The 24,050-nt window shown below is 44.4% G+C and overlaps 1 protein-coding gene and 1 long non-coding RNA gene across 4 annotated transcripts in view; one reads left to right on the top strand and one right to left on the bottom strand.

Annotated features, from left to right (window-relative positions):
- The window catches only part of BIN3 (bridging integrator 3), a 53,984-nt gene that overhangs the window by 7,733 nt on the left and 22,201 nt on the right, over positions 1-24,050 (top strand). Inside the window, exons 1-5 of one of the 2 annotated variants that reach the window (XM_077805938.1) lie at positions 10,175-10,189; positions 18,995-19,035; positions 19,587-19,648; positions 23,230-23,294; positions 23,452-23,588. In XM_077805938.1, coding sequence (XP_077662064.1) covers positions 23,279-23,294; positions 23,452-23,588 — 153 coding nt within the window. In that variant the 5' untranslated portion in view covers positions 10,175-10,189; positions 18,995-19,035; positions 19,587-19,648; positions 23,230-23,278. Of the gene's footprint in view, positions 1-10,140; positions 10,190-18,994; positions 19,036-19,586; positions 19,649-23,229; positions 23,295-23,451; positions 23,589-24,050 lie in introns of those variants that run through there. The other variant, XM_077805937.1, reaches the window with a different exon arrangement.
- LOC144257790 (uncharacterized) lies at positions 1,162-23,456 on the bottom strand. Of its 2 annotated transcripts, none has more exons than XR_013344590.1 (4): positions 22,364-23,456; positions 9,501-13,011; positions 7,533-7,695; positions 1,162-6,728 (listed from the first exon to the last, which is right to left on the bottom strand). It is a non-coding gene; the product is annotated as an uncharacterized LOC144257790 (long non-coding RNA). The 2 variants fall into 2 exon arrangements; XR_013344591.1 differs by having other exon boundaries at positions 12,515-13,011.

Below are 24,050 nucleotides of genomic sequence, written 5' to 3'. Positions count from 1 at the left end.
CATAACTAATCTGTGACAGAAGCAGGAATCAAACCCAGATCTCCTGACTTCCACACCTGGTTATGACTAGATGATGTTTTCTCTACCATGTTTTAGGGCCAACTTTAATTAGAGCAGAATTAGGCTTGTTTGGGGAGCGATATTTTATGTAGGTAGTTTTGAAACTTGATCCTTCTGTGACCCACATTGGCATCATTAAGATTTTGTGTCTTGCTTGGATTATATTCTCCTACATGAGCTGCCCCAGAGACTGCGTTGAGAAGTTGTAGCTTGGTTTCTGGTGCCCTTTGGAGTGAGTATTTGTGGTGTAGCAGGTATTTAGTGGCTCTGTCGCCGCAGCATTGATAGGCAGTTAAGCACTTTTTCTGCAGGTTTACAGGTGAGGAATGGAAGACAGCAAGTTGCTGTGTGTGGCTAGGTGGCAACACACTTTGAGACCAGGAGGTCTCCACTCAAGTTCCAAACCAGGATCTGGATTTCCTCTCCTGTGCTGATATTTCAGGACCATACTCAGGTGGGGGCTGTATGGCTAGAGGTATTGGCCCTCAGATGACACATTAAAGTGAGCTCTATTCCTGTGGCTGTCACGGGTGAAATTTAAAGATCCCAGGTCACTTTGGGGGAAAGAGTAGAAAATACAGAACTGATCTTCTGACCTCCATTCTCTAAAAGCAAACGTGAATGACTTGGGCTATACTGGGACCATTACTGGGGGCCAGTGGTTTCTGTTTTTTTCTCTTCAGTTACAATGCAAGCATCTATTTATAATCTAAAGGGTACTTGTAGTTATGGAAGAAAATACTTAAAACCTTGGTCTGTTGTATCTCAAAAGCAGGTTTTCAAGCTACATTTCACCTCCTCCAGTAGTTTTCCAGTTCCAGCGTACTAACTAGACTAAACACCTAGCATCAATTTAAAGTTAGGAATTGAACTGTAAAGTCCTGTGACATTTAACTCCCCAAACCCTTACCAGGTTTTGATCTGACAAGACTTCCATGTTAATCCATTTTCCAAATGATTTCGGTGTGTAAAGGCTGATGATTAGCTCATGTAGCGCAATAAATCACAGTTTTGTAGATCACTGAATCCTGTCTACTCCAGAGGTCCTGGGAGGAAGTATACTTGGGAACAGGTGGGAAATGACAGGCATGTTCAGGTTCCAGCATAAACATTTATTATTTATTAACATTATTAATATTACAGTCACGCCCCGAGTCCTGATCAGTATCACGACCCTATCTTCCTAGGTGCTGTGCAAACACATGCAAAGAGACAGTTCCTGCCCCAAAGAGCTTTATTTCTAGCTTCTTACAGTCTAAGGATACTTCAGTTACAGTTAAGAAGGTACTTTTTAGACTAAGTCTCCATTTTCAATGGGTTATAACTGCTAACTTGCCTACCTTCCCCACAAAATACCTTGTATGCTGACATTTTTTAAACTTGGTCTCAACCCGGAATTCTTCTTTGTCACCTTTTTGGAGTGAACTTAGTTCTATAGGGAACCTAGTGCAGGCCTGACAGCTCTGGAGAATGCAGTCTTCTGTCTCTGCAAGAGAAGCGCTGTTACCTCTGCACTAGAAGGCCCATTTCTAGGGATGAGAGGGGAACTGATTCTCCGTGTCCCATGCACTGAGGGCTTTTCTGCCAAATGCCACTTTTCATGATGGAATTTAAACAGAATTTTCTTATAATGATAGCAGGCTAGCACCTGTTTGATCAATGAGTTCTAGAGAAAAGCAAACAAGGGTATTTTCTAAAGCCCAGATCATGGTCTCATTGGTGTATATGGCAGAGCTCCCAGTGAAACCAGCATTTGACCCTTAGTATCTGATAAAATTTGATCAAAAAAAGCTCTTGGATACCAAAGTGGTGAGCAAGGTACAAATAGCTACATAGATAATTACTTCCTACATATACCTAGATACTTGATTTTATAGCACAGATGGTCACATGCACTACAGAAGTACTCATGTTTAAACACCATAGTGAAATGTAGTTACCTGTGTTATAATGTAGCCCCTGATCCTGCAAATTAGTCTTTGTGAGTTGAACCCCTGAGCCATTGGAATCCGTGGTGGTCCACACAGGCTCAGGGGTCCCCTCCACGTGCACCAGCTTGCAGGATCAGAGCCATAATTTTTTCTTACCCGTGTGTACAGAAAAAACTATGTGAGCACCCTCTTTTAACTCTAACATGGTTATCACATGATTTGGTGGTGGTGGTGTTCCATACGGGTGACTAAAAAACAATCTTATAACAGAGTTAAGCCACAACCATCTTTCACAACCACGCTTAAAATGGTTATTTTTGTAGCATAGTCAGGGCCTAAAACAGCCTTGCAAAATTCTGTTCGCCCACGCACCTGGCGTGAGTAATTCTCTTTTGATGGGTGAGTAAAATATCATTAGCTTTTTCATTATCATCTTGGAGCGGGTGGGAGAGTAACTTCTGACATTATTATTGCATTTGTTGAGCACTAACGCTGGCCTTGGCTCTGCAGAAGACACAAGGGATAAAGACAGTCCATGCCCCAAAGAGCTTACAGTCTGTGGGCTTACTTCTTACTGAACTCAGTGGAAGCAGGTTTGGAACAAAAAGGACTAAATACTTAAGGATTATAGTTTGAGGCAACATAAATTGCGTGGTTACATTATGAGTTTTTTCTTTGTTATAGGGGCTCACAGTGAGACCAGTTTTGTTGGTTTGTGCCCTGTAGCTTTGTCGGGGCGGAGTGAAACCCAGGGTTAAGTCTGTATATTTTTCAGTTGATTTCAGAGGTGTCCAATACTCTAAGCCAAATTCTGTGCTGCTGCATGCCCCAGGCAATCCCACTGACCTCCCAATGGAGCTTCATGGGCAGAAGTCAACACAGAATTTGGCGCAGTATCTCTCTTAACATAAGCTGTTTGTGATCCATTTGAATAATTTTTTCCTTTCGCATTAGTGTTCTGTTTGGAGTGGTTGCTATGAGTTCTTATAAAGAAGGGGGAGTGGGGTGGGACGGTGCATGCGGTTTCCATGGACACCGTGTAGTACAGCAAGACATCCAGAGTGATGTGATATATTAATTCCAACTGTGTCTTGTGTTCATGCATCTCTCACCTGTGAGGGCTGGGGCTGGAATTCCCCCCTGCTCCTTGGACACTTGCTGGTGCATTGTATACGGTCATAGGGGTTTTTTTTAAGGCTGTGACAGTCTCGGACTCCTGATTCAGCTATCTGAGACGTGGATGTTCGGTGGTTGTGTAGGTTTTTCACTAAGGCATTGTACAGCACCAAGCACACTGTCAGCATGCAGTGAATAATTTCTCTTATGCCCTGATCCTATGAGGTGTTGCCCACTTCTTGCAAGGACACATCTATATTAGCAGAATTGTTACCCATATTTCATCAGCTGCCTAAGGTTGCTAGTGTAGAAGGGGCTTGGGCATTTTTACTATTATGTCAGGAATAGGTGCACAGAACAGCACTGAATCATACTGTGCGAGAAGCACCTACCCCCCGTCTTCACTAGTGCGTCCACTGTTGCTACAAACATTGTAGCTGCCCCACTGCTGCTAATGCAGACAAGGTCCCAGATGGTGTGTGTTTGGAGTGGGAATCGAGGGTTTTCAGCACTTTGCTGAGAAAGTTCCCGTCACCTAATTAAGGTGAACTTAACGCAGCGTTGGGTTTTTTGATGAAAAATCAAATTTTTCCTTGGAAAGCGGACGCTTTTCATGAAAAATGTTATTGAGTTGGAAACCCAATTTTTGGTTGAAAACCAGTTTCAACAGAAATTTTTCAGTGAGCCCTAGTCTGACCCCTTATAGTTATTTGAGAGCCCGTGGCACTTTCTGCAGGAGTCTGAGTGTAAACCCTGAGGTCCTGACCATGTACATTGTGGGTAAATACATTGTGCCCCCTCCAACTTCCCCTCCACTTTCAGTTGCATACAGCTTTTTCCTTACTTCCTGTCCTAAACCATCATTGGAGATTGCTGTGCAATGTTGAACAGCAGCTGTTCATATCCCCAGAAGCAGCTGCATTTCAGTGGTGGTTGAAAATATTCATGTGTTTTCCCTATCTACCTGGGAGAGGTCTTAGGAAGCCTGATTAGTGTTTTGCGGTCCTCAAGTGGAGGGTGTTACCATGTGTTTTGTTGCAGTCTATGCTTATTTCCATTTAAATTCCTGAGATTGATAGCCCTCCTCCATTTTTTCTGGTCTTTGTCTGATGAGGGAGCAAGAGTGGCCAAGATTTGTCAGGAAACTGAGCGTTTTGCTGGGGGGGGGAACGTTATTATACAGGAGAATAGATAAAACCACAGCTGCAGCCCTAGATTAGAAATCACATGGTCTGATCCAGTCGGACGATCCCCTCTGCATCTTACTTTCAGAGGGGACTACAGAAAATCTGTAAATCTTGCAAATCTCATTGGGCTGTATTCCCCATTGCCTGGTGGATTTATCTGCAACTCTCCTGTGCATGCGGAGGAGAATTAGAGCACGTCTACATGTACAGCGCTGCAGTGACGCAGCTGCGTCAGTGCACATCTGGTGAAGACGCTCTATGCCAACAGGAGAGCGCTCTCCTGTCAGCATAACAACACCACCTCTGCGAGTGGCAGAAGCTATGTTGGTGGGAGAAGCTGTCCCGCCGACATAGCACTGTCCACACCGGTGCTTATGCCAGTGTAATTTATGTCACTCAGAGGGGTGATTTATTCACATCCCTGAGCAACGTGAGTTCTACCGACATAGACTGTAGAGTAGACACAGCCTTAGACCCTTTGGTGTGTGACTTTGAGCTTGTACATGGAGAAGTATACTACATTGCTGGGGAAATTTCAGAGAAAATTAGCCACACCTTCCCCTCCCAGGGGTTCCTCAACTTCCCTGATGGGATGCTTTCAGGATTCTCTCCACCCACCTACACTTTTTTCTTACTTTAAGCACCCAGCTCCTCTCTTCAGTACTTCACTCCCCTCCATTGAGGAAGACTAGGTGGAGCCTCCCTTCTGAAATCGGTGTTCCCAAACGAGCCAGATTGGCTCCGCTGAACGACTCACAATGTCCCGATGGGGGCTGCGTGCGCTGCCTTTGCCGCAGTCCCCCGCCAGCCAAGAGAATGAGGCCTGGAATCTTCATGGCATTACCGTTACTGTGGCTTGCTGAGTTAAATGGCTGTATCTGACCAGAGAGCTCTTCAGAGTGGGAAAGCTCCGACTGACTCAGCGTGCCCACACTGTTTATGAACATGATTTCAAGGGATTTCACACCCCAAACACAACCCCAGCTTTCTCTCGCTCAGCAGAAATAATAGAACCGAAACACACGCAAGTCCAGGTTTCTCCTCTAGGCTGTGTGGAAATGTGCTCAGGTTTTCAGGGTAGCATTTGCGGCTCTGGCACACCAGGAGGAGGCTCTGTAACACATAGTAAAAGATGTGGAGCCGTATGTCAACCTGATCTATTTCTGATATGCTCATCGCTGTGGTATCCAGGCGGACTAATAATACCTGGAGTTCTTCATCTTACAGCGCACTCTGACAGCTGCTAATTTGTGCATCCCCCTGTATCAGGTAATCATATTATCCCCATTTCACAGACGGGGAAACTGAGACACAAAGTAGTGAAATGATTGGCCCAAGACATCACAGCAATAGAATGTCCGAACTGGGATTAGAACCCAGGAGGAGTTATTGGTTCTCGGGCTTGTGCTCAGATTGTTGGAGCACATCTCTTTCTGCTGCCAGCAGCTTCTTGCAACTGCATTTCAAAGCTGCGGGTGTGTCAATTTATTTTAAAATCTCAGCTAAGATCAGTGGTTCTGATCTTCTTACTACTTCATTGCTTTATTCTTTCTGTTCTTCTTTCTTGTGTTGCTTTTTTACTGAGCCATATTAAAGCAGGAAAATTGTCTCAAAATATAAAATAGCATTTTAAAAAAATAGTTATATGAACAGGGTTTTTTAAAAAGATTTTACTGAGACAGACATAATTACCAACTGGCATCATGGTGCTGATAGAGATATTTGCTGTTTCAAAGTATATTTGTAGCTTTGTTGAACATCCTGTTGACTTTCTTTTGCTATGAAAGAAAATAGTCTTCGTTTCTTCCTTGTACGCCGAACTTTTTGGATGTGAAAACCTTTTCCTTCCCAACTGAGATGGAGTTGAAATATCTTGTAGCTCACATCCCGCACTGCCCTTCATTGCATAAATGTAATGAGTAGTTTAAAGAAAAGTGAGCCATCTGAAACAGGATGGGCTGATCCCATTATCCATTAATTGACCTGAGCTTCTTGTTTTATCCTAGTTCGGCTCGAGAAGAAACGCAAGTGCTAAAGCAGACTATGTCAGCTCAGGTTAAAGGTAGGAGGAAGGAGAGAGACAATTTAAGCTCAACCAGGCTACTCAGGTGCTGTAGAAGACCTGAAATACTCCCTTGGTCTGAGGCCGGATTCCTCCATCCCCTTCCGTCTTGCAATTAGTTGTTACATAAACTACCAGTTGCCTGCACCCTCAGCTGCTGGTCTTGGTTGACTTAGAACTAGGATCCAGGCCTTCTAGTATGACTTGTTATTTAATCTGGTCAGTTTCCAGTGTCCTGTTTTACTAGAGTTTATTTAGTTTTGTCATGCTCTTTAATGAAGACTGACGGTTGGTTTTTTCCCCGTGCCCCACACACTTTCCAGAGCGGCTGCCTTTTCTTCGGAAGCCCCCATACTTCATGAGAGTGCAAAGCTGTATTGGGTAAAGAAGTCTGATTAAGTAAATGGTGAAAAGTCATGTTTTAGTAATACAAGGCGAGCAAGACAATGTCTGTTATTGGACCAACTTCTGTTGGTGGAAGGTGCAAGCTTTCGAGCTCCGCTGAGCTCTTCTTCAGCTTTGGGGAAAGGAGCTCGAAATCTTGTACCTTCCACCTCCAGAAGTTGGTCCAATAAAAGATATTACCTAACTAGGGTTGCCAGCCCTCCAGGAATTAAAGATTCATCTTTAATTAAAGATAATGTCATGTGATGAATCTCCAGGAATTCATCCAACCAAAGTTGGCAACTCTGTACCTAAGCCACTTTGTCTCTCTCATATCCTGGGATCAGCATAGCTCCAAAACCGCTGCAACCAAATGTTTAGAGACTCACACAACTCCAGCTATCTTCACTGATGCTCCTTGCGTTTTGCAGCCAGCCACTCTGTCTGTTGCAGATTAATTTTCTGGAGGCATCTCTGTTTGAATGGTCCTCTCTGGCTGGTGGTGGTTCAGAGCCTTTGTAAGGGGCCTGTATTTAAATTCTGTGTTCGTTTCTTTGTTAACTAAGATTAATCATTAGCAACAGAGAAACAATTATCCCTAATCGTGCACAGTGTTAACTGTTCTTTGGCTGGGACTGTAAAGTTTCTGGGGCAGGGACCATGTCCCTCTCTCTCTCTTCTGTAATGCACCGTGCGATTCATGGTGCAACATGAATAATAAATAATGCATTAAAATGGGGTGCCATTGGTGGAATTTCCCCCACCTCTTCTTATCGATACAACACCACTCACCATAATATCTCTATTTAAATGCCACATCTCTACTCATGGCGTTTAAGTGCTTAGGGCAGGGGACTGGGAATAAGGATTCCTGAGTTCTGTTCCTGTCTGCCATTGATTCACTTTGTGACCTTTGGTAAATCACTTCATTTCTCTGTGCATCAGGGTCCTCCATCTGTAAAACGGAGATAAAGATTCAGTTTGTAAGCACTCAGAGATCCTCTGTTATAATGTCATGTAGAAGAGCAAAGTATTTAAAGGTGCGTGTTTGCTAGCTGATTACTTCAGCATAGTGTCAGTGATGCATGGGACCTCAGGGTGCCACTCTAGTAGCTGCATGTTGTATATTTCACAGGAGATCAAATGGTTACGCTTTGACTTATACATGCTTCTTTCACTTACTGCCAGCAATCTCCATCTTCCAGTGTTACGTTTCTATAGGAACTCCCAGCAATGCCTGCTGCAAGATATTATCAGCCAGTCTCAGGCTGGGCACAGCAGGTCCAAATTCAGCCACGGTGCTGCATCTGTTTACACCGGAAGCTGTATTTGGTCCTAGTTTCCCTCTTCTCCATGCCACTGCTCCCCCTCAGTTCTCCAGTTTTGTTCCTGGCCTCTACCTGAGGGCAGTTTCTGATGCAGATTTCTAATGATCCCATCAGAATACCTTTTACACTGTCACAGATTCACAGATGACTAGCTCTAATGAAAGATAGCACCTGGTTATACTGACTCCAATAGTATGACCAGTGCCCAGAGGGTAATAAGGGAGTTGCCCCATTTTTATTGACTTTTTACCCGTGTCGAAAAAAGAAAAATCTTTAATTTCCTATTCCTTCCTGTAAGGCACCACAAGTAGTTATTGACAGTTTAATTATATGCTAGACACTTGTTTGTTTATAGAAGAAGTGTGATTCATGGTTGCTGTGACTGCCAGTGGAACTGGAAGGGGTTAATAGCCTAAAATTACATCAGCCATGCTGGAGAACAATAAACAGGAAGTACTCCAGAAATTAAATTTAAACATTTGTGACTAATGTTGACTTTTACTCCTTGGTCAGTTCAGGAGGTATGGATTGCAGTCTAGGTTATTACTGGTTACTAATTATACCATTGGTTTGACTATGGTTGGCCGAAATGAAGCAAAGGGGGAACTGGGTCATTGGATGATCTTGTTTTTGCTGTCATTCCCATATTAAGTGTTGTCTCATATGGTATGGTGTTTGTGGAGTGGTGCCTGCAGAGAGAAGTCTCTAACTGGTAGTTTAATCCTAAAAGTTAGTTGTTGTATATAAGAGATTTTACAAAACTGATAGGGTAATAAAAATGTTTTCAGGGTTAAAAATAATCATTGGAAATCAATGTAGTTGTTTGAATTAAAACTTTCCTCAACAACCTTTGCAACCCTGCATGGGAACCCGTAAGTGAAACTGATTAGACACCGTAGTGAAACTGACTAACCATTTTCACTCTGCAATACTGACAAAAATGAACCGGTTAAGAGACTCAATAATATGAACTAAATTAGATTTTTAAAATCAATTTTAGTAAAAAATGTGAGAAAGGCTACTATTTGCACAGGACCATTAGGGGACTTCTGCACCTTCTGTTTTGCATCTGGTACAGAACATTGTTTGAGACAAGATACCATACTAGATGAACCATTGGTCTGTTCTAGTTTGGAAATTCCTGGATAAGGCTATTCCTATTTTTAAAAGACATAACGGAATTTTCCCCTTAGCTACATCAGCAGAATATGCTGTAAACTGGGTTTAGTATAAACTGGGAGCGTTATGGACCATGAATTTTAACCAGACAACATGAATTAGTCTAATACATTGAAAGCAATGGCTGAATTATTGTGTTTTTATTTCTTTGGTTATCAAGGGGGGAAAGAAACTTAATTATTTTCATTGCTTTATGATTATGACTACAACAATCTGACCAAGCCAAAAATGGATACGTAGTGAGCACTCTCACCTTCCAACTAGCTTATGTGAGGGGGGCGGGGGGGAATAGCTCATCCAGCTTGTACTCACAACCATATGAAGGTTTTTACGAATGAAGGCTGTTCAGCTGGCAGGTGAGCCATCCCTGCAGCTGTGGTAAGAAAAATCCTTTGAAGCAGGTCAAAACTCCAGACTCTTGGGTGGTGGTTTTTGAGGGTCGTTCTCCCCCTGCCCCATTTAAGGTTCTCTTCGTAAATATTTGTAGTGTTTGATTCCTTCCTTCCCACCCCCACCTCCCCTTTCAGATTTTTTTTGAAATTTTGCACAACCTTCAGACCCTTGTTCTGCCAAGGAGTGTCTTGGACATCTAGAGCCCTTAGTTGTATTAATAGGACACTGGAGGAAAAAGGGGGATTTCGCTGCTGGAGACCCAGCTGGCACTGCTGTTTGGGAAGATCACAGATGCCGGAGCTGAAGCCGACTCCAAAGGGAGATATACTTTATCTTGAATGTTGTACCAGGATCTGGGATGTTATTCCACTGAAGCTTGCATCCAAAAATCCTTCTCTACGAAAGAGCTTGGGGAACATGTTTTTTGACATTGTCGCATGTGAGGCCAGCTATTCTTGTTCGCTTACATATTCCTTATCTCTCCCTCCTTCCTTTTCCAGGATTCCGTTCAAGATTGGGCAGCCCAAGAAACAGATTGTACCCAAGACAGTGAGTAAACCAATTCCCCCTTTTTAGATCCAGTCTGTGATCATGTGGCTGATGAGTCAAGCCAGCACTTTGACTCGTCCCATTTTTGTGTGTGTATGTGCGAGGGGAATGTGAGTGAGCAGAACCTGTTGCTGTGTTTGACCATCACATCCTTGTGCTGTGGGTGAGGGGGAGTCCCAGCTACATGCAGTATTTTGGTCTCAGGATCTGTTTGTTAAGGGAGGGGGCTCTTTCGTTCTGGCACAGTTTTCCTAGGAGATGACTGAACATGCTTCCTTCCTTCCTTCTTTCAGCAATGGCTTGTTTGTTCATCCTTTCTGAGCAGATGGAGGAGGGGGAGTGGTTCAGATCGCTGAATATAACTGTTTCCAAAGGAAAGCTTATCAGAGGAGGCTGAGATGCTTAGTACTCAGGCATGAATTAATTTGTACTGCACAGCATTTGCTTTAAAAGAAAATTAAAAAAGCATTTTGTATTCTGATGAATTTGAAAGTCCTTTCCCAAGTGCTGTTTCTTGCAGCTGGCTGTGGTATTTTCCCTGCCTAAGCAGATGGTCCTTGTCCTGTGAAAGCTGTAGTGCTCACAGTAGCAATCCCTGAATTAACCTGCGTACCTGCTTTAAAAGAAGCGTCCTGATCGCTAGTGTGACAGAGACATTGGCTTTATAATTATAACTGCATTGGTGAACTAATCCCCTGTACAGACTAACATTCCTGATCCTTCCTCTGTGGGACACCCACCACTGCTAATTCCTTCGGTTGCGTGGGTTACTTGTATTAAGGTGCCAAAGATACTTTTTGTGGCATGAAGTTTCCCCTTGAGACGGAGGGTTTACTCTGCCACTTCCCAATATTGATGAACTGTAATCTTTTATTTAAAGGATGGTGTCGTTCTGTGGTGCTGCAGAACGGCAGCTTTCTGCTTCAAACTGGCAGTGCAAAATTTAAGCAAGGGACCTTCTTAAAGAACGGCAATGTTGAAACCCTAATCAGGGCTTTTGACGCCTTTTCACTCTTCTGTGGTCTTCCCAAGTTCTAGTGATCCAGACATCATGTGTTGAATGCTGCTCTCTGCAAAGAAATACAACCCCCAGCCTCAGGCAAATCCACTGGATCCCTGTTTATTTCAAGATCCAGTTCAAAATAACCCTTTTTTTGGTTTTTAAATCCCTCGTTGACTTTCTCTATCGGATCGCAGAGATGCTGACTCCCTCACTTCCTTACTTGCTCCATCCACCTATCTAGCACTGGTTTCTTCTCTGCTGGCGCAAGGGGCTTCTTCTCTGCGTCTCCTGATGGCTTGAACAGTGTTTTAGGACATTTCCTCCCCATCTGATTTTTGTGTCTCATATGAGTACATATTCTCTTTGTCTGCACCTGTTAATTTCCCTTTCCCTGTGCCATAACGTATTGTTTAACTATGTAAAGTGTTTCAGGATGCAGTTTGCCTGAAAGTCCTTATACGACATAAACCTGTATCACTGCCCATAGTGCCACACACCAAGGTCTCCACCGTCACCTCTGAAGCTAGCCCTCCTAATGGTAGAGCAGGGGCTCGGATTGAATGAGAGTTAATATTTGAACCTTCCAGATCTCTCTTTGCTCTCAGTTTGCAGTGGATTCTGCCCTAACACTCTTCCCTCCTGGTATGCCTTGTGCCTGGCATTTTGGATGGTGGCAGTATGGGGATGTCTGTTAGCTCCCTGGGTCTTGTCTTTCAATGTGGAGATACAGTATATCATAGGCAAATTCAAGAGATCACTCTCCAGTTCCTTCCTGAGCTTTTGTAGCCATTTTCCTCTTGCCTATCCAGTTACAGGGATTTCTCCAGCACATCCACAAATAGAGATAAACTGGCAGTTATGGGCTGTAATTTCTGAAATAAAAACCTTTTGTCAAGTTCAGCGTGTCCAAGGGGCAAAGTTTCATCCAGGACTGTTACTGGTTCCAAGCCTTTTCCCCTTCCCCCTGCTCTTCATCTGTCCCTCCGCTTCCCAAATTCAGCAGAAGTGCTGAGAGTTTGAATGTTGATGACATGGTAACCTGGAGAGAGTTGGAAATTTTTACCTGGCCTCCACTATGCCATCTTGTTAATTGTAACAATACTCTTGGGACAGATGTGTGCCAAACAGGAAGCATGGAGCAATGTAACTGCACAGGGTAAGTGTAGAGTACAGTCCTTCAAAGAACAAGTCCTTAGAACAAACGACAGGAAACTACCAATCTCCCTTGAGAACCTGACCTTCAGATTTATACTCCTCTTAGTTTCAGGGTATGGAAGTGATGCTTTGTAGCTCATCTAGTTAGCTTAGACCTCCGAGTTTACCTCCCCCTTGCAGGCTGAGACATTCCATCTGTGCGGGCCTTTGTGAACAGCAGTACAATCTGCTTTAGCTCTCCATTTTATTCCAGATGTTGGCCTCTGGAGGCTGCTGCAGGAAGTGGGAAGGTGTGGCATCTCCAGGGCTCCATCCAGAGCTCATCAGAAGGGAAGCGGTTATGGAGAGGCTCTCCCACTCACAAGATTGTACCACAAAAAAAAAAAAAAAGAAAGAAAGAAAGAAAGTCAGTTGTCAGAATTTAGCAGTTGGCTCCCACCAGAGCATGCTAGTTGCAACATGGGGAGAGAGACAGAGTCATTCTGACATGGCAGGCTTCGCTCACCAAAGCTTTTGTGATTACAAGGCTCTAGTACGAGCAGAAGCACTGGAAACTGGGCTGCAGTAGGAATTAGTCACGACTCCTTGTGCCCACTCGCTGTTGATCCTTTGAAGAAGGGCAAAGTGTCAGCCACAGTTTAGCTCTTCAGGTAGAAGGAAACCCCTGTAGGAAATACCAGCTGGTGAACTGAAGTGATCTCCTGCCCCCTCAGGCATGGCACTACTTTGTTTCCACCTAAACCTGGGCAAATCCAATTCCAGACGGAATAATCTCCCCCTCCCCCCCCCACCCCCTTCCCCTGAAAAGAGCATCTGGCACTGAGCTCGTACAGAGGCGAGGAGATTGGGTGGGAGGATCTAATATACAGAGAGGACCTGCTGTCAGGGGAACGATAGAGGACATAATAACGCAGCCCAATTAAACTAATGCCCAGCGATAGGACTTAAACCTGTTAGAATTATATCTGTGTGCAGAATGTTTATTGTTTAAATCCACTACGCAGTGGAAGCCTCTTATTGTGGAGACAGTCCCCTCCACCCCCAGGACAACTTCACTCTAAGCACAAGGTTACACTGTTCAAGCTGCAGTGCGGCCCCAGCTAACGGAAGTTCGTCTGTGTCACCCTGGGGTTGTATCAGACTCTTCAGTGGGGACTGGGTCATCTGAGTTGGAAGGTGGCTGAAAAGAATGGCTGCTTGTGCCTCTCCACAGTGAGCACAGCCTCCCATCACTGCCAGGCAAAGCAAGGGAAGCCAGTCAGCTCATTTTCTCTCTTGGAAGAGGGGGATCCAGAGCATAGCCTCCCCCAGTAACCTTGGGCGAGTTGGTCAGGGGTTCCCCCGCCCTCAGTCTGCTCAGTTTTGGGGTGTATCCTTCCCCCACTGCGGTGCTGGTTGACCTTAAGGGAGTTGGCTGGGCAGGATTGAGTGTGTGTGTTCCAGAGCTCACAAACCTGGGTTGCAGACTTCGGAGTCTGCTCGACCCTGCTCCCTTGTTTAGCCAAAGATTTTGGTGTCCCCTGAGACCTTTGGGATAACTGAGCTTCATTATAACAAGAATTCCATCACAGCAAGTTTGCCATATTTAGTTTCCACTGTGCACGACTAACCTTTTAAATCTCTAATACGGGAGTAACAGCATTGGTGGGATGAAATTAACGGGCCTGGTGAATTAGGTGACTGCTTCTATTACACTCTCCCTTCCACCCCCTCTCATTAAAGCTGCGGTGGGGTGAATCCCCTCCCTCTATTCTGAAGCTGCATGTGATGCTCTTTGGGGAATGGCATATGAGCAGCATTGATTTTGTGCACTGCTTATCCACCCATAGCCTTACTTAGAAGATGGGTAGGTATGGCTTGCTGGTTTGCGAAGTCCACAGAATCCTAGTCATGGGTGTACAGGCTCGTATTCCGGCTTCACTTCATTTCAGGATTATTTTGGCTCAAGGTACTCGACTGTCAGACACAAAGGGGTTATTGTGTCTTGTGCTAATTGTTCTGCTGCACCCAATTTATGCACACAACTTGCATTGTCTAGGTGGGATCTTTGTTGTATTTGATGGGATGGCACATACCCAGCAGAAGTTTGTGGTTATAATAACATTTTTGGCTTAACTACACAGGTTTTTCTCTTCCCTCTTGTTGCCAAATCCCATTAAGGGAGTCTGAGTCCAATGGAATGACGCCATGTGGAAATCAAATAGCACCCTTCCTCCAAGAGAGTAAGAAGGCTCTACACAGTACTGCCTTCCCATCCTCTTGTGGTGCTCATCGGTCTTGCATCATTTCCTCTCTACCACATTGCTGATTACGACCCCCCCTTTGAATTACAAAGATTCTATCGTGGCTGGAAAGCCCAAAGTTTGACCCCTTCTTGGATCTGTTACAAAGTCAATGTAATTCACTGGGGAGTTTTAAAGAGCACTTCAGTTAAAAGTCCTAGGTCTGCACTCGGGAGCAATCTTACAATAACTAACCAATGTTCATGGAGCAAAAAGCATTTCATTAAGGAAAACAGATTTTGGTTTCAAGCTTTTGGTTTCCAGAAGTGAGTGAGGTGGATTGGAGGGAGGAATTATTTGACTGTGGAAACTTACCTAGCTGGTTTCATTTCTTCAGAGTACCTCTAGTACTTGTTATTTTTAATTTGTTAACTCTATGAGTAGCTTTTTGCTTTACATGTCAGATGCCTATGGCCACTAAGTTTCCAGGCTGGTGAAATCTAAGTGAGAGCTGAAACGAGGGTGACCAGATACCAAGTGTGAAAAATCAGGACCTGGGGAGGGGGGGTGGGGGGGTAATAGGTCCCTATATAAGAAAAAGCCCCGAATATTGGGACTGTTCCTATACAATCGGGACATTTGGTCACCCGAGCCAAAACTGGTGGGTTCTATGCCTAACGTGCTTGGTGTTCCGTTCCCTTGCAGCCCACTGCATTTGTCTCTTTCAGCCACCTGTTGTATCTTTACATAACCCCGGATTGTGAGCATTCTGGGGCAGGGGACTTATTTGTGTCGCATGATGGTCCATGAGCCTCGATTGGAGTCTCTGGGTGCTACTGTAATAGAAATAATCATTAATAGTAGCTAGCAGAGGCACATGGGTGTGCAGAATGCAGTGACTGGTAGCCAACTGTTCCTGTGGGGGTGAAGCAAGAATAAGGCTTGGGCAGCTGTCTCTATAAATGTCACTGGGGATGTGAGTAGGGAGGGGTGTTCGATGTGCTGCCTTGTGAAGAAGAGGATTCAGTCCCTGATATGCAGAGTGCACACAAGACAACTAGGCAGGGAACCCAAGAAAGATAGGACAGGATGAGAGTTTGAGGGACACGTGTACTCCACATAGAAAAGTAACTTCTGTGTGAGAGTTGTGGCCTCCCTCATATCAAATAGACTGAGAGATACCTTTGTTTCACCCCGAGGCACTGCAGGTAGAGGGGAGAATTGAAGGGGTAAATCAGCAAATGTCAGGAACTGCTCTGCATCTTTACATTCCATTTCATCCCGAGCCACCCCACCCCTTGCAACTAAGCCTAGGAAGAACTGATCGCTGACCAAATGAAAGGGAAATTCTTCTGAATAGTATATCCGCAATGGGATGGAGCTTCATGCTGAGAACAGGGGGAATAATACCATCAGCCGTCAAAGGATTCAAGCCTGAGTCATGCCGGCCCCCTTTGGTTTGCAACCAGGACAGTTCACATGAACATATAAATAGAATGCAATAGTCTGGGGTTATTTTTACAGCCGGAACAACCATAGAAACATAGGGTGATTTTACTATGTGCTGGTTACCTGACCTGAAGCCACCAGCTGTCGTGGATTTTTGCAGAGCTGTGAACCAGGCATTGGCTATGCAAGCTGCCCCCTCATTGATCCACCCTGTCCTGGAGGGACCAATTTTAGCAGTGAGAAAGGGAGATCAGTCTCTGTGGAGCTTTTCGGTCTACAGAGACAGCCAGCGTGGGTGCCGGCAGTAGTGGTCTCTGTTGGTCTGGACACGTGTCCCCTTGGAATTTGACTGAAGCTCACCAAACTCACTATCCACCAAACAGCCATCAGATTGCAGTGAGTCTGTCACTACTGACTTTGGGTGGATTTGAACCTGCAAACTAAGAAGATATTTAAGAAAGAGGGACTGCAAAAACTGAGGGTGACATTTACACCTGTAGGTTTCCACTTTAAAACGTTGGCCTTAGAGCAATTGGAATTGAAAACCAAGGGGGAATTTTATTAAATGTTGTTGTTTCTTTAGCTATATTTTGCTGCTGTGAATCTCAGTCTCGAATGCCTGGAGCAGCATGGAGTGCATTTTAAAAAAAAATACTCTGGTTCATTCTAGTTTTGGCTGAGCGCAACACTTCACTGCTTGTTTAATAGCGTGGCAGCTTAACCACAAAAAAGAACCCAGTTTTGATCCCATGACAACAAAAGTACATGTTTACTCTTGGCTGGTCAATTGAAATCCATGTGCTTTATTTGGTTGATAAGATGTGGAACGAATGTGGAAAGTATGTGTTAAAACAGTCCACCTGGAATGAGAGCACCGTGGAGTATCGTATCTCATCGGAGGTTTTCTGTCAGGCAGCAGGTTGGAATAGGAAGTAATTGATGTCATATTCGGAGAATACGTCTCTGCTTGGGTGATTTTTTTTTTTTTTTTTTTACTTGTATACTCTTTGGGGCAGTTACTCTATCTTCATCTCTTTGGAAAGTGCCCAGCACACTGAGAATGTTACTGTAATTAAAATAATAAAATTGTTTTCTCGTCACCCCATGATTTGGTGGATTTCTGTGTAATAGGGTCATGTATTAGAATCTGGGGGGGCATGGAGACCCAGTGATATCTTGAGGTTTAGAAAGGGGCCTTTGGTTACCTGAGCTGATGGAGACAGAGGGTATGGTGCAGAGAACGTATAGTTTCATAGGAAGTGATCAGAAAAGAAGTGCTAAAATACAAAATTTCCAGTCCTTTGGGACAACCACAGTAGTTAATCTAAGAACTCAGCTGTAGCAGCCAGTAGCCACTGCCGCCCCTTCAGTTGTGCAGTCTCTCGTGGAGCTTGAACTGCTTCAAAGCCAGTTTCAGGTCTAAGGCTTGGAGCAGTCCAGATTCTGTGGTGGATTAGAACCTATGGATTAGAATGGGAGTTGGGAGGAGTGCTGGGGCACATCACAGAGGCAAATCAGAAGGGGAAAGGAGGAGGAAGCCCAGAATACCTGTTACTGAAGCCTGAAGAACCAATATTAGTGACCTAGAAATCCAAAACAGTTGCATGCAGAGAAGATAGATACTTAATAATTTGCAAAGAGGAGTGTGGAGTGCTTTAAATTTGATGTCGGAAGAGAGAGAGGCATGCCCCCAATCTCATTCTCCATTACCATGGGTGAACTTGTGCACACAGTGTTTCTGGACCCCCGAGCAGAAACATTTCTTATATGACATGCTCCTCTTCTGAAACACTGAGCAGGGCTGTGTAAAGCGGATGCATGTGTGTTCATGTGTCTTTATACCTGCTCGGCTGCCACCTTTGTGTGCTTTTGGAACGGCTCCATTTATTTTGTCAGTTTCCAGTTCATGTGCCATAGCATGTCCTCAGAATGAACTGACATAGCGGGTGGCAATGCTCTAAAATGGTGTGGTCTGTCTAGTAACAGAAACCCCGGGTGTTGCTTCTACTTTTGGGAGAAGCTAAAGCACCTACTTACTTGGGTCCATTGGGTATTTCTTGAAGACAAATTTCACTACACAGAATACACTACACTCATATCACCACCTTTCGACAGTTCCCCTGGTGCCTTAGAATGAAACTCAGAACTTGAGAATGTTGCTGGTGTAGGAAGACTCATGATGTTTCCTGATCTGAAATCCCAGTGATCGGTTTGCAACTAAATTAGGAGGAACCATCGAAAGTCAAAAGTTTTGTTTTGTTGTTTAATACTCCAAATACTTTGAAGGTTTTAGGCCTCAGATCTTATTTGGATCTTATGTAGTTTACAAGCTAAACAAGCTCTGTATTTAGATGGTTATATCAGCAGGGCAGGAACCTTGGGTAAAATTTTCAAAAGCATCCAGGTGATTTAGAAGTCCAGTGAGACTTAGCCCATGTCTATGCTACGGGCACTACAGTGGCACACTGCAGCTATGCTACTGAAGCACTGTATTTTAGATGCTTCCTACATCAATGGAAAGGGTTTTTCCATGTATATAAATAACCCACTTTCCCAAGCGGCAGCAGCTGGGTTGACAGCAGAATTCTGTTGACCTAGCCATGTCTACACCAGGGACTAGATCTGCTTAACAACGGCTCTCAAAGGTGTGAATTTTTACCACCCATGAGTGATGTAACTAGGTTGATCTAAATTTTAAGTACCGACTAGGCCTTAGGGCTCCTAAGTGCCTACATCTCTTTTAAAAATGGGGCTTAGGTGCTTTTGAAAATGTTACCTGTTGTCCTCATGTTTGTTTTCTAAAGTGCCTAGCATGCTGTTGACACTATGTAAATAGCAATAGCTTGACATGTATCTGTTGATACTTGCAGATCAAGTTCGTACTTTCCGCTGGGAGGACAGGGGGTTGGGTGGATTTTTTTGAACTGTGCTCTCATGCATTTGAGCTGACATGGTTTCTCTTTCTCGTTCCCGCAGGTGGAGAAAGACTTTGAAAGGGAATATGGGAAACTTCAGCAGTAAGTGTTAACCAGTTTGGAGATGACCATGGATCTGCTTTTCACACAACTCAGTCTCGTTCCATCTTTCCTTGTGTTGCTTGCCTAATGCTCTGTTAGCAGCTTGTTGTTCTCCCGCTTAGTGCATTGTAATTTCGAGGTGGTTTAGATCGGTGTTTCTCAGTCAGTGGGTCGCAACCCGTAGTGGGGTCATGAGGTATTGACAGTTTTATTACAATTCTAAAGCACAGAAAATAAAATTTCCAGAATATCTTCAAGGAGTCCAAAACCACCCAAGTTTGTAAGATCTAATGTTGTAGTTGTTGTAACTGTTATATTGTATGGACCTATATCTGATACGTTTTTACTCTTACTTTTATAGTTAACATAAGGGTCATCTGGAGATGTGGGAGGTCACTTGAAATTAGTTATATGGTCAAACAGCATTATACCTAATAGAAACGTGTCCAGTTGCCTTTTAACTACCAGCTGGCCTGTTGGCATAGTTCTCATGTATATGTTTGTTTATTTTTTAAAGATTCAGAAGTTAGTCTTACTCTTTCCTATTTCAGGCTGGAAGATCAGACCAAGAAACTGCAGAAGGACATGAAGAAGAGCACAGATGCAGATGTGGGTATGTAAGAATGTGGTTCACAGATTGGGAATCAGGGCATTGAAAGAGTAAGTGACTTTCTCAGGGTCCCAAGAAGCCTGTGACAGAGCTGGAGACTCAACCCAGGTCGCTTGCGTTCCAGTTCAGTCCCTTAACTACAAGACAGTCCTCTTGGGGGCTCCTAAATATTAATTACCCAGAGTCATATTGTGAGTCCATTGGCTGAGCCAAGAATAGAACCTCATTCTCCTGAACCCTAGCTTGCTGTGTGGCCTTGGCCAAGTCTCTTCACCTCTCTGTGGCTCAGTTTCTGCCTTTGAAAATTTGGGATAATTCTTATTTGTATTAGGGTAGCGCCTGAAGGGCCCAGCTGAGAACGAGGCCCCCTTGGGTTGGTCACTGTATCCTCACTTAGCGAGAGACATTGTAAAACACTGTGTAAGTGCTAAGTGTTTGTATTTCATTAACTTTGCCAACTTAATGGCTCACCTGTAAGAGTAACCCTGCAAGTTCTGCCTTATAGTTGGCTTGGTTTGGCTGCAGTGGGCTACGTAGGAAGCAATAAACAAGTAGTCTCTTCATGTCACTGCCCCAGCTGTTTGCTTCTGCAAGTTCAGAGAGTGACATCTGCTGTGCAGGTGTGCGTCCCTCCTGCACATGGGGTCCTGCCTACTCACTTAGCAGTTTCTCCAATAGGAACCCAATCTGACCGCATCACACAATACAGGGTTTTAACAAACATGGGTAAGATGAAAAGACTAGACAATCTGAAGGAAGAGACACTGGGGGAAGTGGAGATTAGTGATTTCCAGTTACTGAAGCAAGCTGAGCAGCCTTCTGGAACATGCAGAAAAGAGCTGTTTTAAACAGAGATGGCTTTTTTGCAGCACAGAGTTTGGAGCAGTCTCTATTTTTATTGGCCCACTGGGCGTTGGAGCCAAGGCAAATTACATGAATAGGCAGGTGAGGGCTGGTCCAATCTCCACAAGCACCTCATGGTGACTTGATTTATGAAGAGAGAGGTATGCTGAAAAGAACCCACATTTTGCTGCCTGCCAGCAGGAGGGCAGGGGGATACATAGCTACATACACAGCACCGTCATAGACATGAACAACAAATGCTGCAAGAAAAAACTCCTTCCAAGGTGAAAGCTTCTCTCCCTGGGACATTGTTCATTATCAGGGCTCCTCTGGCAAGTTTTTCCTTGTAAAGGATTCCCCTCCCCTCCCTTTCAGTGGGTGTTTTTATATGGAGCATTTCAAGCCCCAGAGGAGCTGTGGGAGGACTCTCCTTTTCCGTTCTGCTTCATGGCAGAGTTGTAAATTAGCCCAGGCCCTGGCCAGATCCGGTATGAGCTGATTTCTCATTTAAAGGCATGAAATCCTGAATAAGGGGAGAATTTCTATTCACTGGCACCCAGTTTAAGAGTGTCCCAGACCACAGAGGACGGAGGACAAATGCGTGAACAGGCATTCGGGACCTCTGGAGGCTTCCCTCGCCCTGCAATATCTGAGTAACAGAGAGATGAAGAGATAACTGTAGTTAGCTAATGTGTAGTTTCCATGTCCAGCAGAAGTCTGGCAGTGCATCAGCTCTGCTGCTATTCTTCCTCGTGTCTTATTTCTTCCATTGTTTCTGAGCGTCGAGGGGGTTGATCGTTCAGTCGGACTGTAAACATTCGCTAGCACGTTTGATCTAATCATCCCTGGATCGAGCCTCCATGTTCTGCCAACAATAGATACGCACTCTGAAATAAGCGGACGCTTTCTCAGGTGCATAAGTTTTCCTGGGAGACTTGGATGCTGCCTTGCCAGCTTTAGCAACATGGCTGGGAAAGGTGATCCAAACCTCAATAAGAATTATTTGCAACACTTGCTGTGCTGTGGTTAAGGGTCACTCAGCATTTCCATCACTTGTTCCCTTAATTATAAAATGGTAGCTTTATCTTGCTTTGAATAACCAGCGATAACCGAAGGTCACTTTTTCTAATATTAATAATACTCAGCACTTTATATTTGCAAAGTACTGTGCAAACATTTAACCAATTCCTCCTCCAAGCCTCCTCCTTTCCCCTGTTGTACAGATGGAGACACGGTGGCACAGAGAGGAGAGAAATGACTTGCGCAAAGTCACACAGCAAATCAATGGCAGAGTAGGGACTAGAACCCAGGAATCTTGATTCCCAGCCTCTGAGAATCTGTCTGACCATTGCCTGCCATCACTCACTATCCTAATTGTATTAAGTCCCAGCTGCCTGCATTTTGGGGGCACATAGTAATTTCTCTTCCCCCTAAAGAGTTCTACGGTTTTTAGCCCAGTCCTATTTTGGTACAAATTCTTCCTCAGATGTGGTCTCACATGAGGTTTCTGTCCCATCTGCCTAAAGGTTTAAATGTTTAAACCCTTAATGTTTGAATATAGTCAGACACAGTAGCTTTGTTATTCCATAGTGAGTGTCTCACTCTGGACTGAGCTGAATTCTGAGCTTTCTGTATAATTGTGTATAACCTTTAAATCAGAGCATTTAATCTCTTGAAATTGTGATCTTAAGCCCCATTATTGAGGATGACTTTAATTCAGACATTAAAAGTTTGTACAGTGATAGTCTTGAGAAAGCTTCTCTGAGCTACTGTACAAAAGACTCCGGCCTTCAGATCCTTAACTGAAATAACTTACAGCAACATTACTGGGAAAAGAGACAGAGATTTCTGGATAGCTACACTATTTTTACTTACATATTGGCTCTTCCGTTTTATTCATCTTCCTACATTATATTCCAGTTATTTTACTCTGAATGTCGTTCAGCCTGTTGCCGTACAAACTCTTCATTGGTCTCGCATCTTATCCTTCTACAGTGGTGTGTGTGGGGATGACCCACTGCAGGGTCTTCGTCCTGAATTTTCTTCGTTGAAAAATGAGGCCAGTTGATCGGATAGAAAAGAAGAGATGCTTGTAAATCTGAAAGAGAGCAAAAGGGGCTTGATTAAATGAAAGTTGCATCTGAGTTCAGTGGTGGTCCCAGGGGTCCCTTCTAGCCTTAAATTCTGTGACTCTCCAGTGGCCAAGTGGCCAGTTCACAACTGCCAAAGCAGCTGGCCCTCTTGTTGGCAGTCTCAGCAGAGAGGTCTTTGCCTGTGGAGGGGTGGAAATGGTTCCCTCTGGAAGAAAACTCAGGCTCATTGGTGACAAGCTTGCACTACTACTGCTCACGCTGTACCTGTTTTGCAGGCGAATAAAGATCTTCCTTCTCCAACCCTGTCAGTCTGGCCCCTTTCCCCCAGCACTAAATCCACTTAAAGTACGTATCTTTGTAAAGCTTTTTTGGAAGACTTAATGGACTGTACTTTTTCTCATTGTGGAGGAGCTACAATGAGACAGAGCAATGCTTAATAGTCTGTTAAAAAAAGGCAGACGTATAAAAAAAAGTCAAAAAAGCCATGTACATTACTTTTAAAAGAAAGTTATGCTTTTGTTAGTCTGGTATTATTTCTGGCAGCATCACATCTTGCATTTAAATGGTCCACACTTAAGCTGTATAAAAACTATTCTCTCTGTGTTTACATGAAAAAATCAGTACCTCTCTCTTTATCTTCTCTCTTAGCCTCCAACTTGTGTCCCTGGAAAGTTTAGGTGCCGAACTCACTGCCTTAATGGCTGAAGATTTAGGTTTGTGTCCCAGACCGTATTTTGTAGAACTGCGATAATGAATTAATTCCAGCAAAGCTGGATTATTTTGCAAGTGCCTGTCCTGTTATGCAACTCTGTGTCACTGACAGACCTTCTCTTCTTCTTTTGCATGCTCTTGGGTCTCATCGTACTGCAGCCATGTCGAAATCAGCCGTGAAAATCTCTTCAGACCTGTTGTCCAACCCACTCTGTGAGCAAGACCCCAATTTCCTAGCGATGGTAACAGCCCTGGACACTGCCATGAAGAGAATGGACTCTTTCAACCAAGAGAAGGTGAGCGTCGGTTTTACTGAAGTGGGGAGGAGGCGGGGATGGGAACTTGTGCTCTCTGTGTGTGTGTCTGCTCCATATAGGTGAACTCTCCTCTACCCCTTCCATTTCTGCTCTCACCCTAGCAGGGCCCCCAGATTAATTTATCATATCCTGGGACACTTCAGATGAGAGGAGATACATGTGCCTCCACCTGGAGTCAATCAGGGCTAGTCCTTCAACCAGGGTCTCAAACACACGGCAGCCCGTGGAGTTATTTGCTGCAGCCCACCAAGCTCCCCTGCCCCCCGCGAGTATTTCCTGGGGCCACCACGCTCCCCTTCCCCGCCGCCCCACCTCCCACCCAGCGCACCGCGTCCCTGCTCTTCTGCCTACCTCCAGGCGCTTCCTGTGGCCAAACAGCTGTTTGGCGGCACTTAGCGCTTTCCAGGAGGGAGGGGGGAGGAGCGGGGAGTTGTGCGCTCA

This window comes from Eretmochelys imbricata, chromosome 26 (assembly GCF_965152235.1).
Source record: "Eretmochelys imbricata isolate rEreImb1 chromosome 26, rEreImb1.hap1, whole genome shotgun sequence".
Lineage (NCBI taxonomy): Eukaryota > Metazoa > Chordata > Testudines > Cheloniidae > Eretmochelys > Eretmochelys imbricata.
Note: the sequence above shows the minus strand (reverse complement) of the source record. Positions and strands in the feature narration are given on the sequence as shown.